Source organism: Lissotriton helveticus, chromosome 3_1 (assembly GCF_964261635.1).
Source record: "Lissotriton helveticus chromosome 3_1, aLisHel1.1, whole genome shotgun sequence".
Lineage (NCBI taxonomy): Eukaryota > Metazoa > Chordata > Amphibia > Caudata > Salamandridae > Lissotriton > Lissotriton helveticus.
Window position 1 is genome coordinate 1,887,833,751 of NC_136061.1, and position 15,275 is coordinate 1,887,849,025.

At 42.5% G+C, this 15,275-nt stretch overlaps 1 protein-coding gene across 2 annotated transcripts in view; it reads right to left on the reverse strand.

Moving 5' to 3' along the window:
* The window catches only part of LOC144823936 (sperm-specific sodium:proton exchanger-like), an 8,804,346-nt gene that overhangs the window by 3,321,394 nt on the left and 5,467,677 nt on the right, over positions 1-15,275 (reverse strand). For both annotated transcript variants that reach the window (XM_078682870.1, XM_078682871.1), the window contains one exon: positions 743-937. In XM_078682870.1, coding sequence (XP_078538996.1) covers positions 743-937 — 195 coding nt within the window. The remainder of the gene's footprint in view (positions 1-742; positions 938-15,275) is intronic.

The window sequence follows — 15,275 nt, forward strand, 5'->3', positions numbered from 1 at the left end:
ATCTATAAAGGTAGGTAGGTATGCCTGCCTGCACCTGATCTGCTACATTAGATTATTTTTACATTCATATTTTTAATTGCAAGAATATGGCTCCCTCTTTTAGGCAGCATGATTCTTTTTTATTTTCTTTCATTTTTGTGACATATGCTTGCAATAAAAAAAAGCTAAAAAATAACATTGAACCTGCCAAAGCCAGGTCTAATGGCTTTGCTAAAGCTTATTTTTAAATTGCATGCAACCCGAGGATGCAAACACAGTAAAAGTAAACAATATTATTTGGATTTGAGACTGTACTATATTAGGTACTTTTGATAAGCAGTAAAATCAGGGAAACATGCTATGCACTCAAAGCCATATTCTTATAGATGTGCCATCCTGTTGCTGTAAACACCACCGTTCTTGTTTGTAGGACAAACACCGGGAACACCCGTGACTGCCTTAAACGCGGGTAACCATTCAGTGATTTACAACCGCAGGGGCAGTCACAAAGCAATTGTGCATTATCTTATGAGTCTTAAGGAAGGGAAATAGCCGTCTTGAGATCTCCTTTCCCTTGTTACTTACAGCACATTTTGCAATAAAAATTACTCTAACTGTACGAATACAAAATACGTTGGTGAACTTGGCCTTACGTTTGCAGACACAAGCAGGCAAATGTTTTTAGAGTTAAAAATTTCAGCAGACAAATGTTTTTAGAATTAACATTTCATATATACATAAAAAGTCAACAAAGCTGCTTTACCTTTATAAGACGAAGAACTCTAAGCAGACGAAGAAATCTTAATATTTCGATTATGGTTGCCAACATGTGACCAATTGATATTTTATGCTGTTCTAAAATCCACGCAACTGCTATCTCTGCTAGCCCAAGCAGTAGGATGAAAAAATCAAACTGGTTCCAGCGATTTACAAAATAATACTTTCGCAGGGCAAGTATCTGTCAACAGACATACATAGATTTTGTTGTTGTTTTTTAATTTAAAAGCAACATTTACAAAGCTTTCAGAAAAACACCATACTTGTAAACACACCCTTAAGCAACACCGTTACTAACCTGTAAATTCTAGGGCATCTCAAAGGGCGTATAGTACAAGATTTGCAATGCAATACGTCTCGCATTTGTGAAAGTTAAAACTAATGGCATTATAAATTACATTGTTTTTTAGTTAAAAAAACTAATTGGAGTGTGACAGAAGAGATCGTAAATCAGCTGAGTTTTCAAGATATTCATGCTCAGTTGGAGGTGAACCTTGTTGTGAACTGCTTTATTTCAACCAGATACATAAAATGTAACAGTAGGCAGACTGGTGAGTCAGAAAAGGCAGAATTTGAGTTAGTTGCAGCTGTGTAAAAAGCAATATCGCTTCTGCGCAATGAACTACTAAATTAGCAGGTGCTCTACTTCCATATAAGCTTACAGTTAGTGTCCATACTAACAAGATCCCGGCAGCACCAGACTGACATTTTAGAAAGCTCATATGGGGACAAATGGTGTAGAGCCACATACATGTAGCTGAGCCTAATTGACACTTCTGTGAAGGTTCACTGAGTTGCGAACATCTGCTCATGGCCTTATGTCAGTAAGAGCAAACAGCGACCTTAGACACAGTTTCATGAGTACCAGAGAATCAGTCACACACCCACTCTTTTGATAAAGAAAAAACATATTTAAAAAGATCCTAAAGTTGTTTTTAAATTTTTTATTGTGTTTTGTTTTAATTAAGGCTGCGGGCTAAGTGTGATTTGGACACGGTCCAAATGGACTAAAAACAACTTAAGAACATTTTTAATTATTAGTGCTTGGCTATGAAGACCAAGTACATTTTTTTGTCCACATGATGCCTTCCACATAGTGTTTCAGAGATATGCTATGTATGACCAAGTGGAGAGGTTCTCATTGTCCATTTTCTACAGTGAAATACATTGTAGGAGCATTGTTTGGGAGATGCTAGTAGAGCCACTGGGACCCACTAAATAGGGAGACGGAATGGGAGGGATGGAAATATTAAAAAAGAAAAAGTTTTGAATCCCTATGCACTCGTTTAGAAAATATTTGAACAATTGTTCTAGACTTTGAATGGGTGGCGCAAGCGTTTGTCACACGATGCCTATTCGTGTCTTCAACTTAAGTAACCAATGTGTGGAGGTAGGGTAACCTTTCACAAAAACGTGCGCTCAAATTGACATAAAACAATAAAGTTTCTTCACTGAATATTGCAATTTCCTTCCAATGATATGAAATCCAAAAGTTTTGTCAAGAAATCATTTCAATGTTTATTTGTTGATCATTTTCTTTCCTTATTTCATTTCATAAGGGTCAGCGATTGATTTTTCTTCAAACAATCCAATTTTTTAACATTACTCTTCCGCCCAATGCATTTCGGGTCGGTAAGTACGACCCTTCGTCAGGGGACGAAAAAATGAATTAATACAGGACCTTAGCATTCAGCAAGGATTGATATATTTACAAACATATTTGTAGAGGTATTTTGTGAAAATGAAGTATGATGATAATAGATGGTAAATGAGTCTCAAGAATCCCAAAAAGGTATTAATAAGTAGTAGTGAGAAGAAGTGAAGCACGTGATCAGATTACAAACAAATATATGTACGAGTGATAACTTTTTCGATAGAGTAGTGAAAAAACAAGTGTTAACTAAGTAAGATCTATGGAATTTAGCGGGAGAAACCATGCGTCAGATTAGTGCAATTAGTTAAACTCAAAAGTAAAAAACAATATGCGCGATAGGATAAAGGAAAACTTACTGTGAGTCAGTGAAAAGGTTCACGTAACGTGTTTTCATTAGTCGGGTTCGTGAAAGTATGAATTGGATTTAAATCGAACCCCGCGGTCACGTGATGTGAGTGTGTTAACTTCAATAGAAATAGAAGACATGCGGTGATTGAAACGTAATCTGATTGAAATGGTGCTGTAGACATTTAGAATTAAGCGAAAAAAGTGAAAGTAGTGTAAACAATATTATCATGATATGTAATGCAAAACTGAACAATGTTTATGACCGTAAAAATTCACAAGGTTAGAAGTACACTCCCTTATCAAGTGATCTCTACATGATGACTACAATGGAAATCGAAAACATACTGATCGACAGATGTGATCTAATTATGTAACTATCAGCAGTGTTAATAATCAAAAGAATAAATACATGTTGAAAATCGAAATGTAATAAGTTGAATTGGGAGTTCATGCGAACATGTGGACTAACAAAGTATTACTGTGCCATAAGTTTTGAAAAAATGAAATGATTAAATGGGATCAATTTGTATGTTCACCTCCTACAAAATGGACTTGCAAAAAACACATATACAATTATACAATACCCGATAGTATTACATCAATGGTTTCGGTCGAGAATGAATCAAAGAATCAATATCTGCAAATAGAGGATATTAATATGAGAATATAAATATGAATATTAGTGACACTTGAAGGAGGGGGGAAATAGTCCTTTTATCGTGCTGTCTATAGAAAACATGAATATTCGATACGATCATTCATTCCTATTGGTTGTAAAGAATTCAGTTTTTTTATCCAGAAAAATTCAGCTTTCAGTCTCTGTTTAGTTGGGTCCATGTCGCTGCGTTGTGGGACTGCCTCCAGAACGGTGAATCTTAATTGAGATATTTGGTGTTTCGCTTCCATCCAGTGGGTGGCTATAGTGTATTTAGTGTTGTGCGCTTGAATATTGCTCTTATGTTCTGTTATGCGCACCTTGATTTTTCTTTCGGTTTGACCGAGATACATTTTTCGGCAAGGACATTTAATTGCGTATATGCTGTTTTTAGTGTCACATGTGCTAGTTTGTCGTAATGCTATTTCATATCCTTGAGTGGGATGCATAAATTTGTTTCCGACCATAACATTATTGCAGTGAGTGCAATTTAGACATTTTAACATTCCTTTATAGGTGATTTTTTGATCTTTTGTCGTTGTTAGAATTTCTTTCAAGTTTTTAGATTGCTGAAAAGCGTATGTGATGCGGTCACTGTAAAGATCTTTTAGGTCTGGTTCCATATTGATTAGACTCCAATGTTTATTGATTATTCTTTTGATTTTTGAATCTTCTGTTGAATATTTTAACACGCATACTGTTTTCTTTTCAGAGGTCATTGTTTTGGGTGTCAGTAATTTTTCTCTTGGAATATTTTGTACTCTTTTGATTGATTCTTGGGGAATGTCTTGAGGATAGCCTCTTTGTTGATATTTAATGATTTGTTCTTTTACTGTAGTTTCTAGTCGGTCAGGTTCTGATGTTATTCTTTTTAATCTGATTTGTTGAGATGTTGGTAAATGCTTTTTGAGCGAGTCTGGGTGAAAGCTTTGGTACAGAAGACTTGAATTCCTATCTGTTGGTTTAGTATGAACTTCAGTTGTGAATTTGAAGTCTTCAATATTAACCTTCACGTCCAAAAAGACGATGGATTCATGGTTGATTTTATGGGTAAAGTTAATTCTTTCATTTCGTGTATTCATAATGGCAATGTTGCTTTCGAGTTTAGTTTTATCTCCCCTCCATAGGACAAAAATGTCATCAATAAATCGTTTGAAAAGGATCAGATTGTTTTGCCAATCAGGATTATTCAAGATGTTATGTTATGTTATGTTATTTTGTGATTTTTATAGCGCAAGGCTACTCAGTGAGTGTCCCGGCGCTTTATTGACATCCTGAAAGCAAACATAACACATAAAGAATACAGAAGGGGATACAAAAGAATTAAAATCTAAGAAGCAAACAACCAGGTTTTTAGGGCCTTTCTAAAGGATAGCAAATTGGAGTTGCTTCGTAATGTGAAGGGCAGAGAGTTCCAAAGCTGAGGAGCCCGAAACATAAAAGAACGACCTCCCAGTCGGGCCCTCCTCACACGGGGAACAATGGCAAGAAGCTGCGATTCTGATCTCAAGGATCGCGGCGGACAGTATTGCTTAAACCTCCTCTGCAGATATTTAGCCCCGGTGGAATGAAAGGCCTTATGGGCAAGAGTCAAGGTTTTAAAAACTATCCGCTGTCGGATAGGCAGCCAATGAAGAGCCTGTAACAGGCCAGAAGCATGCGCTCGCCTATGCAGACCAAAAATGGCACGGGCCGCCGCATTCTGGATCACCTGCATCCGCTGCAGGAGGTATTCGGGCAGGCCAAGATATAAGATGTTAGCATAGTCCAATCTTGAACCGATCAAGGCCTGCACCGTAATCCTCCTGTGATCCTCTGAAAGGAGCGTAAAGAACTTCCGCAGCATGCGGAGAAGTCCAAAGCAGGTGCCTGTAAGGGTAAGGATCTGAGATCTGAGGGACAAGCCATTGTCAATTTTGACCCCCAGATTCTTCGCCACCTGCGAAGACTGGCTCGGAGGAGACATGTCCGTCGGCCACCACATCTGCCAGTCCGGGTCGGATTGACAGCCGAAGAAGAGTACCTCCGACTTATCTGAGTTGCACTTGAGGCTGTTCAGTTGGAGCCATTTAAAAACAGCCCCAAGGCACTCACGGATACTCTCTCCATCAAAGTCCTCCCCTTTCCGGCAGGTGAAGAGCAACTGGGTGTCATCCGCATAGGATACGATCTGGGCTCCATAGGACTCCGCCAGAGCCGCCAGAGGGGTCATAAAGATGTTAAACAGAGTCGGGCTCAATACCGAGCCCTGCGGGACTCCGACTCCCAATGGCGGCATCTCGGGAGAAGCCGAGGAAACCCAGACCGACTGTCGGCGACCAGCTAGAAAAGATGTAAACCATCTGAACACCGTCCCCCTCAGACCGATCTCATGAAGTCTGAGGAGGAGACCCTCATGGGGGACGGTGTCGAAGGCCGCCGACAGATCGAGCATGATCAACATCGCTCTACCACCCAGATCAAGCATCTCCTTGATGGCCTCAGAAACCTCCAACAACGCCGTCTCCGTGCTCAGATTAGGGCGAAAGCCCGACTGAGTGGGGTGAAGCAGGTCATTGGTTTCCCAAAAATTGGAAAGCACGCTGTGAACATGCTTCTCCAGGGTCTTGGATAAAGCCGGAAGAAGAGAAATCGGCCTATAATTGGCCAAGACCTCAGGAGCCAAACCGGGCTTCTTAATCAAAGGAATGACCATGGCCCGCTTCCACGCCGAGGGGACCTCACCTAGGCTAATGGACCGGTTCAGAAGAGGGTTAACCAGCGGATTAACTACCTCCGCCATCCTTGCCAAAAATGTGGCCGGGCATGGATCGAGCGGTAACCCAGATTTAAGATTGGCCAACAAAGCCAAGGAGGAGGCCATAGGTAAAGTCGGGAAGTCTGACAGGACAGGTCCCGAAAGAATCGGTGGAACAGAGCCAGCATCGGGGCCAGGCAGAACAGCCGCCGGCCGCGATGGAAACGACTCCTGTATCGACTTGATCTTCACGGTAAAGAAGCCAGCCAGATCCGAAACCCACTTCTGAATGGGAGCGGACTGGGTCACGTTCGACCGCGGGGTGATGTATTCCCTAACGATCGAGAAGATCTCTTTGCAGGAGTTCGCAGCATCCTCGATCCTCCTGGCAAAATAGCTTTTCTTCTCAGCCAGAATCGCTCGATGGTAGGCTTTGACCATAGTCCTGTATTCGAGCTTAGCTTCTGGATTATACTGGGCTCACCAGGTCCTTTCAGCCACCTTGCACTGCATGCGAGAAGCAAGCAGTGCACCCGTAAACCACGGGGCAGAAACCCACTTAGATAATGATCGAGGAGGTCTAACCGGGGCCAGGTCATTTAGCCTCTCCTCAAGCCAATCCTGCAAGGATTCTAGGTCACTTTCCAGATCTCCCATCAGCGGGCACGGATGGTCATGAAGTGCTTTAGACAGCAATTCAGGAGTCACCTGGTGCAGCGCCCTCGTCTCTGAACCAAGCTGCCTAGGAGCATTGCTCCGGAGTCTCTCATTGGCCGGTATATAGAACTGTACCAGGCGATGGTCGGTCCAGAGCACCGGCAGAAGTGCTATCACCTCTATGGGGGAAGAGGAAAAGACCTGGTCCAAGATATGGCTCTTGTCGTGCGTAGGTTCAAAAAGAAAAGGGGCTAAGCCCAAGGGGATCGTGATATCAGCTAGTTTAATCACGTCGGAGTCCAGGGCATCATCCATGTGAAATTTAAAGTCGCCGGCCAGAATGCAATGGTCAGCTCTCATGGCCAGCGATGACATAGCAGACTGAAGTTCATCAAAGAACGAGCCTGCTGGACCCGGGGGTCGATAGACTAACAGACCTTTCACTGACTGATGCGGCGCCAAAGCTAGAGAAAAGGCAAGGGACTCAGACCCTTTGATAACCTCAGTGGGAATGATTGAGCACGCAACAGAATTATTCACCACAATGGCCACACCACCCCCCCTTCCTCCCTGCCGGTCCTGTCTATAGATGCTATAATCTGGCGGGATAGCTGACACAATATCCGGGTTGGAGGAAGCTCCCAGCCAGGTCTCTGTGAGCATCAGACAAGCCGGTTTTTCCAGAGTCAGAAGATCTGAAAGCTCCTGAGCGTGGCTACGCACTGATCTGGTGTTCAATAGCATGCACAGATGCTTCACCGGAACCACCTTCCGATGGGGAGGTAGCCGTGGACCATCGTCTTTCGACCAGCCGCATCCAGGGCATGTGCTCTTACCTCTGTAACGCCCGGGGAAAACCTTACAACAGCCATGAGACACCGTATTCAGCGAGAGGTATAACTCACCATAGTTGCTACGATGTAATCCCGACGCCCCGAGTCCAGATCACCCGCCGCCCCGGCCGCCTCCGGGACGCTGACGGGCGCAGACGGGTGCAGACGGGCGCAGACGGGCGCAGACGGGCTGGACTCAGGCGTGACTCCGGCGTCACTACGGCGGAACGCTGCGCGAGAACGCTGCGCGTGGAATGGCTGCTTATATGCAGGCCAGCAGCTGGTCTGCTAGCCCCGAATGACCTAGTGTGGAGAAAGACTCACCTAAGATGGCGGCCAAAGCTGGTGTGGACCGGGACCTGCAAAGCGCGGTGAAAAACTATTATTGTGCAGGTGAGGGGAGCACGACCCTAATAAGAACAAGGCAAAATACAAATGAGGCCAAAAAAAAATGCGATGCGTTCATGAATAGCTCGCTCTGCAGCGCGCTCCAGCAATAGAATGCCGAATCAGGCGTCCAGATGGAAACAAACAGAGTGGCCCGCCTGAAATGCCCCCTTATATGCAGGCCAGCAGCTGGTCTGCTAGCCCCGAATGACCTAGCGTGGAGAAAGACTCACCTAAGATGGCGGCCAAAGCTGGTGTGGACCGGGACCCGCAAAGCGCGGTGAAAAACTATTATTGTGCAGGTGAGGGGAGCACGACCCTAATAAGAACAAGGCAAAATACAAATGAGGCCAAAACAAATAGAAAAACGGGATATTTTAAAAAACGCGATGCGTTCATGAATAACTCGCTCTGCAGCGCGCTCCAGCAATAGAATGCCGAATCAGGCATCCAGATGGAAACAAACAGAGTGGCCCGCCTGAAATGCCCCCTTATATGCAGGCCAGCAGCTGGTCTGCTAGCCCCGAATGACCTAGCGTGGAGAAAGACTCACCTAAGATGGCGGCCAAAGCTGGTGTGGACCGGGACCCGCAAAGCGCGGTGAAAAACTATTATTGTGCAGGTGAGGGGAGCACGACCCTAATAAGAACAAGGCAAAATACAAATGAGGCCAAAACAAATAGAAAAACGGGATATTTTAAAAAACGCGATGCGTTCATGAATAGCTCGCTCTGAAGCGCGCTCCAGCAATAGAATGCCGAATCAGGCGTCCAGATGGAAGCAAACAGAGTGGCCCGCCTGAAATGCCCCCTTATATGCAGGCCAGCAGCTGGTCTGCTAGCCCCGAATAACCTAGCGTGGAGAAAGACTCACCTAAGATGGCGGCCAAAGCTGGTGTGGACCGGGACCCGCAAAGCGCGGTGAAAAACTATTATTGTGCAGGTGAGGGGAGCACGACCCTAATAAGAACAAGGCAAAATACAAATGAGCCAAAACAAATAGAAAAACGGGATATTTTAAAAAACGCGATGCGTTTATGAATAGCTCGCTCTGCAGCGCGCTCCAGCAATAGAATGCCGAATCAGGCGTCCAGATGGAAACAAACAGAGATGAAATCAGTTTCGAATTTTGACATATAGATACAGGCATATGAGGGAGCCCCCCCAAAACCCATGGATGTTCCATTACATTGATTATAGAACTGGCTTTGCCATTCGAAATAACTGTGAAACAGTGCGAAATGCATCAGTTCTAATAAAAATACTTTCTGAGTATTCTCGATGACTAGGGATGGAAATATTGACACGGGGACTGGGGACTAGATGGCACTATAGAGTGTTAGGAAAGTGATTTTAAAAGGAACAATATTTTATTAAAGAATGTAAACATACGCAATCTAGCAGAGGTGTTTTTTCTTGTTTTCAGCTTCCTTTAAGAGAAATTGTTCATACTACTTGTTTAAATACAATGAGCCTAAAAAAAGAGTAATCAATTTGAAAATATCTGCTGGACAGTGTTGGTAATAAGCCAGCCAATGATCCTTAAATCACACTGACCGTGCTTCATTTCCCAATTAGTTTTATAGGTGACTTTTATTCATGAGACAGGGCTTAGTGAGTTATTTTGATGCAAAAAGAATTAATTAGAAATGAAAACCCCTAAGATGGCCGCTTAGGCTCCCGGCTCCGTAGACCTCCTCATCCTGCTACAAGATCCTGCTAGATATCCTGTGCCTATGCAATGCTCCCGTATAGACGAATCAAAATTACGCCGCACCGTGAGATCCCGAAATTTCTGTCAGCTTCGAGAACGGAGAAACATCGTCTTAAAGTTTGCAGCCTACATCAGCCCTGAAGCCGGGGCCTCGAGTAGAAATCTAGCCGGCACCTAGTTGAACAACATCAGACACAGGAGTTTGGAAGGGGCCGGTCCACCGGACCGGAAGTGAAGTTTTTGTCCGATCTTCGCATTGAACATTCGCACAGATTGGCGCTGTGAAGGAACACCCCACAGACACTGCGGATGCAAGTTGGGTATTAATTGACGGAGCCAGCGTCGTGAATGGCTTGGAAATAGTCGGAAAGGTGACCCGGCGGCTGCGGCTACATCCTGACGACGACCCCGAACTATCCGGTAAGCGATTGGAGCGGTTGTCCTCATCTTTAACTCTAGTTGGTCTATCCCTACGGGCCCGAGGGACTGACCATGGTGGAAATGTATGACATGACACCCAATATCGACCTGAGTAGGATTCAAACCCAACCCTCCAAGGGATCCAGGGAAAGTCATATGGATATCTTGGGACGACATATCCTAACCAAGGGGTTTCCGATATCAGACCAGTATGTCACCAACAAAGGGGAACAATCAGTGTCGGCCAGGATTGAACCCACGCTCACAGCTCTAATGGCGGTTGTCGGTGGTCTTCACCTTTCCCTGAACCGGAGAGCCCAAGCACTGGAACTTAAATTGGATGCCGTTATTTTTTAGATGGGGCATATGAAAGAGGCTTGTGTTCAATTTCATGACAGTGTACAAGTGGCAGCGTCCACAGCAACTGGTTTAATCAACGCCAACAACCCTGTGCAGCGAGAGGGAAGTGAGACTCTGATCCGCAAATCAGCTAATGGTTATGTGACGGACGTCCCTGTTGTGCTGGCATGTTCAGTATCGACATTGACGGAGAGAAAACAGCACCGTAAAATACATCTGAGGGCTCATGTAAGGACACAGGAGTGGTTTGACAAGGTACCCCTCTTGCTTTTTCCGAACTCAGTTAAACGTGACTGGCAACAATGTCGGGAGTTCCTGACGAAACGGATGGGACCCAGTGACAATGTGATTGAATTTTCCGTGATGTTTCCGGCTCGCTCCTGTGTTCAGCACTCTTCCAAGATGGCGACTGTTTGGGTGGAGAACACTCGTGTACCTGATCGAACTGGCCAGGGCTGAGACCGGCTTATCCTTCAAGACTTTTGTTCAAGTGTGGCTGTCTGGGACTCACTATATAATGTTGATACCGGGAGGCGATGTAGGCAAGTAATGAATCCCCCGATCTTAGCTCGATTGTGTAACCGTTGAATATCCTTACTTAGGGGAGGCTTAGAGTTAGCGGGAGGGGAGAGGCCGGGAGCCTGTACAAAGGCCCTCCTCCACTCCTTTTATGGGTTATAGTTTAGATGGGGCGACAGGCACACTGTTAGTTGGGGTTTGGCGTAAGCTGCATGCAGGGGTGGAGGGTGGGGGCTGGGGAGTTACGCGCTTTGCATTTTTTTGTTTATTCTATTTTTCTTTTCTTATATTTTTAATTATCCTGACCCCTTTTTCAGTATTATGGTGCTAATATGAGCGTTATTGTTTGATTTGGTGTATCTTCTACAAGGGCTGCAATGTATCCTGTTCATGATCTGAGTATAAAGTGATTGTGTGACCGGCGGGACCGAGGGCCAGCACCCTTCGATAGAGCGAACCCTGTTAATTTCATAATCCTGATTGTTTAGGAATGTTGAGTCCCGGTGTCCTGTGTCTTATGTCGCTACTATCCGGACTTTTCCAAGATACGATACTTGTATGTATATAATTGCATTGCACCTGATACGTTTTAATAAAAAGATTTATAAAAAAAAAAAGAAATGAAAACCCCTGAACAAAAACAATGGCCTGAGCGGTTTTATATAGCGCAAACTCCACCCGAAGGTGGCAGAATGCTTTACATGACTGCCTGTTGCATTTCAGACGAAAACAATCAGTTTTAAATAGGGGTGGGTGGAATTTGCGTAGCCGCGCAACACAAAGCTCCAGAAAACTGTAAAAAATCTCTGCCGCATGCAAAAGTTCAGCGAATACGCAGAATTGCTTGTTTAGACTAGTCAATTTGTTGCGGAACCTAGAACTAATTGCAATACAATTTTTGTGAGTGGATTGTTATTGAAATTTTTCCTTACAAAACGATGGTGAAAAGTCTACCACTCTATCATGACGCATTGATCCAATATGGTGGATTTTTCAAAATGGCTGCCCATTATTTGAGCTATAGGGTATGACTGTTTATAGGCCCATATGTGGTATCATTTGATATGTTTTTAGGGACGGGAAAGTAAAAAATAACATCAAAAATTGTTTCTGATGACCATAATATCAAATAATCGCAGAATATATCAGATAGACAAAGTTTATATAATTTTTTCGTTCACTCATATGACAAAGTGTGAAGGAATGTAAATATTACAATTAACTTTTAAAATAAAAAGTTTGCTATTGTTTGTGTTTTGTTTTGTAACTTTGTTGTTATTGTCTGTCTTTTGTTAATCAAAAATGTTTCATTTATGTGTTACAGGTTCTTGCGAGTTGCTGTGAGATACAGTGAAAATGGACGTAGAAAAGCGTTTCATTTGTGATGTGGTGTTTCAAGAAGATGACGATGTATCTGTACTCACTGAAAGAGGAGTGACTGGAATTCAAAAAACATGCAAGGAGAGAAAAATATCTAAGTTTCACATTTGCGTTGGGCAGTAATTTCACAAGAAATGTAGAGCGCGTTTTGTTAACTTGAAAACTCCGTTCCAGGAGAAAGAATCAGATCTCACAACTTCTCATGTTCTACGGTCGTGTGAAACCCCGTTTGATTTTAGAAAAAATTGTTTTTCTGTGGTACAGAGTTAAGTTTATACTTCAGGGAGAGGAAAAAAAATGTGTGGTTTAATGCACGAACAGTTGAATTCAAATCATCAGTTTTACAAAAACGCAACAAACGCAATGATGAATGGGCAGACAAAGTTAAGAGACAAATCCAAAATGTGTCTGATTTACATGCTGTAGATGCATGCTACCACAAACAGTGTTACGTCAATTTTTATACTGGAAAATTCATTCCCGGGCAGTTCACTGATAACCCTCCAATATCTTCAGGTCGACCAGAGGACTCAGTTTGCCGGGAAATTTTCTTCATGTAGTTAAATACATGGAGGGATATGATGAAGAACAAACTACTGTTAAAGAACTTGTTAATAAAATGCGAGAATTACTGCCAGAAGATAGCAAACCATACAGTTCGAAGTATATGAAACAAAAACTCAAAGAGCATTTTGAAGATGAAATCTTCATAGGAACAGTTGCAGCTGCTCATGTATTACAAGAGTACCACAGTCATAGCCATGAAGATGTTGAAGAGGATCAAAACAATCTCCTTATGGCAGCTGCTGAAATAATAGGAAATTATGTTAAAGACATCCCTGTAGAACCAGAAATATATCCACCCATTGAAAACATGATTTGTTAAGGCTCTTATAATCAGTTTTTGTTACTGATAAAAGCAACAGAGAGAGAAAACGTAGCTTCTATAGGACAGGCAATTATGCAAGCTGTGCGCCCACGAATCTTAGTTGCACCGTTGCAGTTAGGGCTGGCAGTTCAATTACATAACAACACAAGCTTGAGATCTGTAGTTGAAGCAGTAAATCATAGGGGATTCTGCAGCTCCTATTCAGAAGTTCTTCATTTTGAACGTTCAGCTGCAGCAGAAAGAGGAAATACTATACCTGTCCTTGTGGAACCTTCTGAAAGTCCTCCGAAATTCGTTCAATATGCAGCTGATTGGCGAGGACACCGATCTTCTCATACTACTCTTTCATCATTTTCAAGAAAACCAATTTGATATTTTCCTTTGCCCAGAACCTAAGAAATCTTCCAAAAACATAACTGTGTATGATATTCGGAAATTAGCAGAAGCTTTAGGTAATGATGTCTGCTCTCACATCTTATTTGCTCATGCCATATTAGGATGTGATACCACCTCCAAACCATTTGGATTAGGAAAACGTGACTCCATAAAGTTGTTAAGAAAATCAGGCTGCTTCAAAGAAAGTGCTGCCGTATTCTAAACTTCACAAAAATCAACAGAAGAAATTGAAAATGCTGGTCTTAATGATATTATATCATTGTATGGAGGAATAAAAGGAGACAGCACACTACATGATATGAGACTTTGAACTTTCACTTCAAAGGCAACAAAATCAACAATACATGTGAAACTGGAAGTCTTGCCTCCTACAGAGGATGCCTGCAAATTTTATTTACTCAGAATATATCAACAGGTGCAGCAGTGGATGGGTATTCACATGGATCCATTACAGTGGGGATTTGAAGTGAAAGATGGAAGATTGGCTCCCATTAGAATGAGTCAAACACCAGCACTAGATCATTTATTAAAATTTGTGAAATGTGGCTGTATCAAGAGTCAATGTGCGACTCTGCAATGTATATGCAAAAGACAGGGAATAGTGTGCACAAATGCGTGCACGGATTGTCGAGGAATAAGCTGTTGAAATTCCATGAAAGTGGACATGGACAATGATTGAAATCATACTATTCTTATACTAAGGGGTGCTGTTTGAATTTATCTCTTTAGCAATTTTCATTTGTCAGTGTCATATTGAGAAGTGCTATATTATCTAGTTGAAAATATTTTATCCTTTTCAAATGATGTTAAAAAAATGTAAATAAAAAATAATGTCAAAACTATGTTTGGCATATTAACATATAATTATCGTTGTTTATTGTATTAATTCCACTTTGATGTTATAGTCATCAGAAACAATTTTTGATGTTATTTTTGACTTTCCCGTCCCTAAAAACATATAAAATGAGACCACACAAGGGCATATAAACAGGTATACCCTATATCTCAAATAATAGGTGTGAGAAGTTGGCCTGGTATATGATGCTCACTAGTTCTAGTGATCACCTTGTACCATGCCAAGCAACCCTTATGGTGCAGGTTGTAAAGTCAACCTTATAGACAAGCTATCCTAGGGGTAGCATGGACTAAGCAGTCTTAGGCTAAACTCTGTAAAGGCATGTGAAGCAAGCTGTTTTACCATACACAATCCCTTGAATACCAAATGAAAGGACACCACACAGATATATATTGAAAATATATATGGATTTATTACTACAAATATCCCTGATACTCTTTATGAGCACAGAAGCAAATGCGTTAAAACAAAACACAGTTAAAATACACAAAAGTTGCACAATATGGATAAGCCCTAGGGGCCACCTAAACCATATACTAAGAAAGTGGTATAAAAGATGCCACTTGGACAGGAAATAGGCCTAGGGCCTGGGGAATCGTTGGAGCTGTTCGGGACTAACAGTGAAGAAGTCGGGAAAGGCCCGCGGGACTCGGGTGCAGTGTTTAAAGTGCACGCACTCACCAATGCAAAGTCTATGGTGCGTAAAAAGTACAAA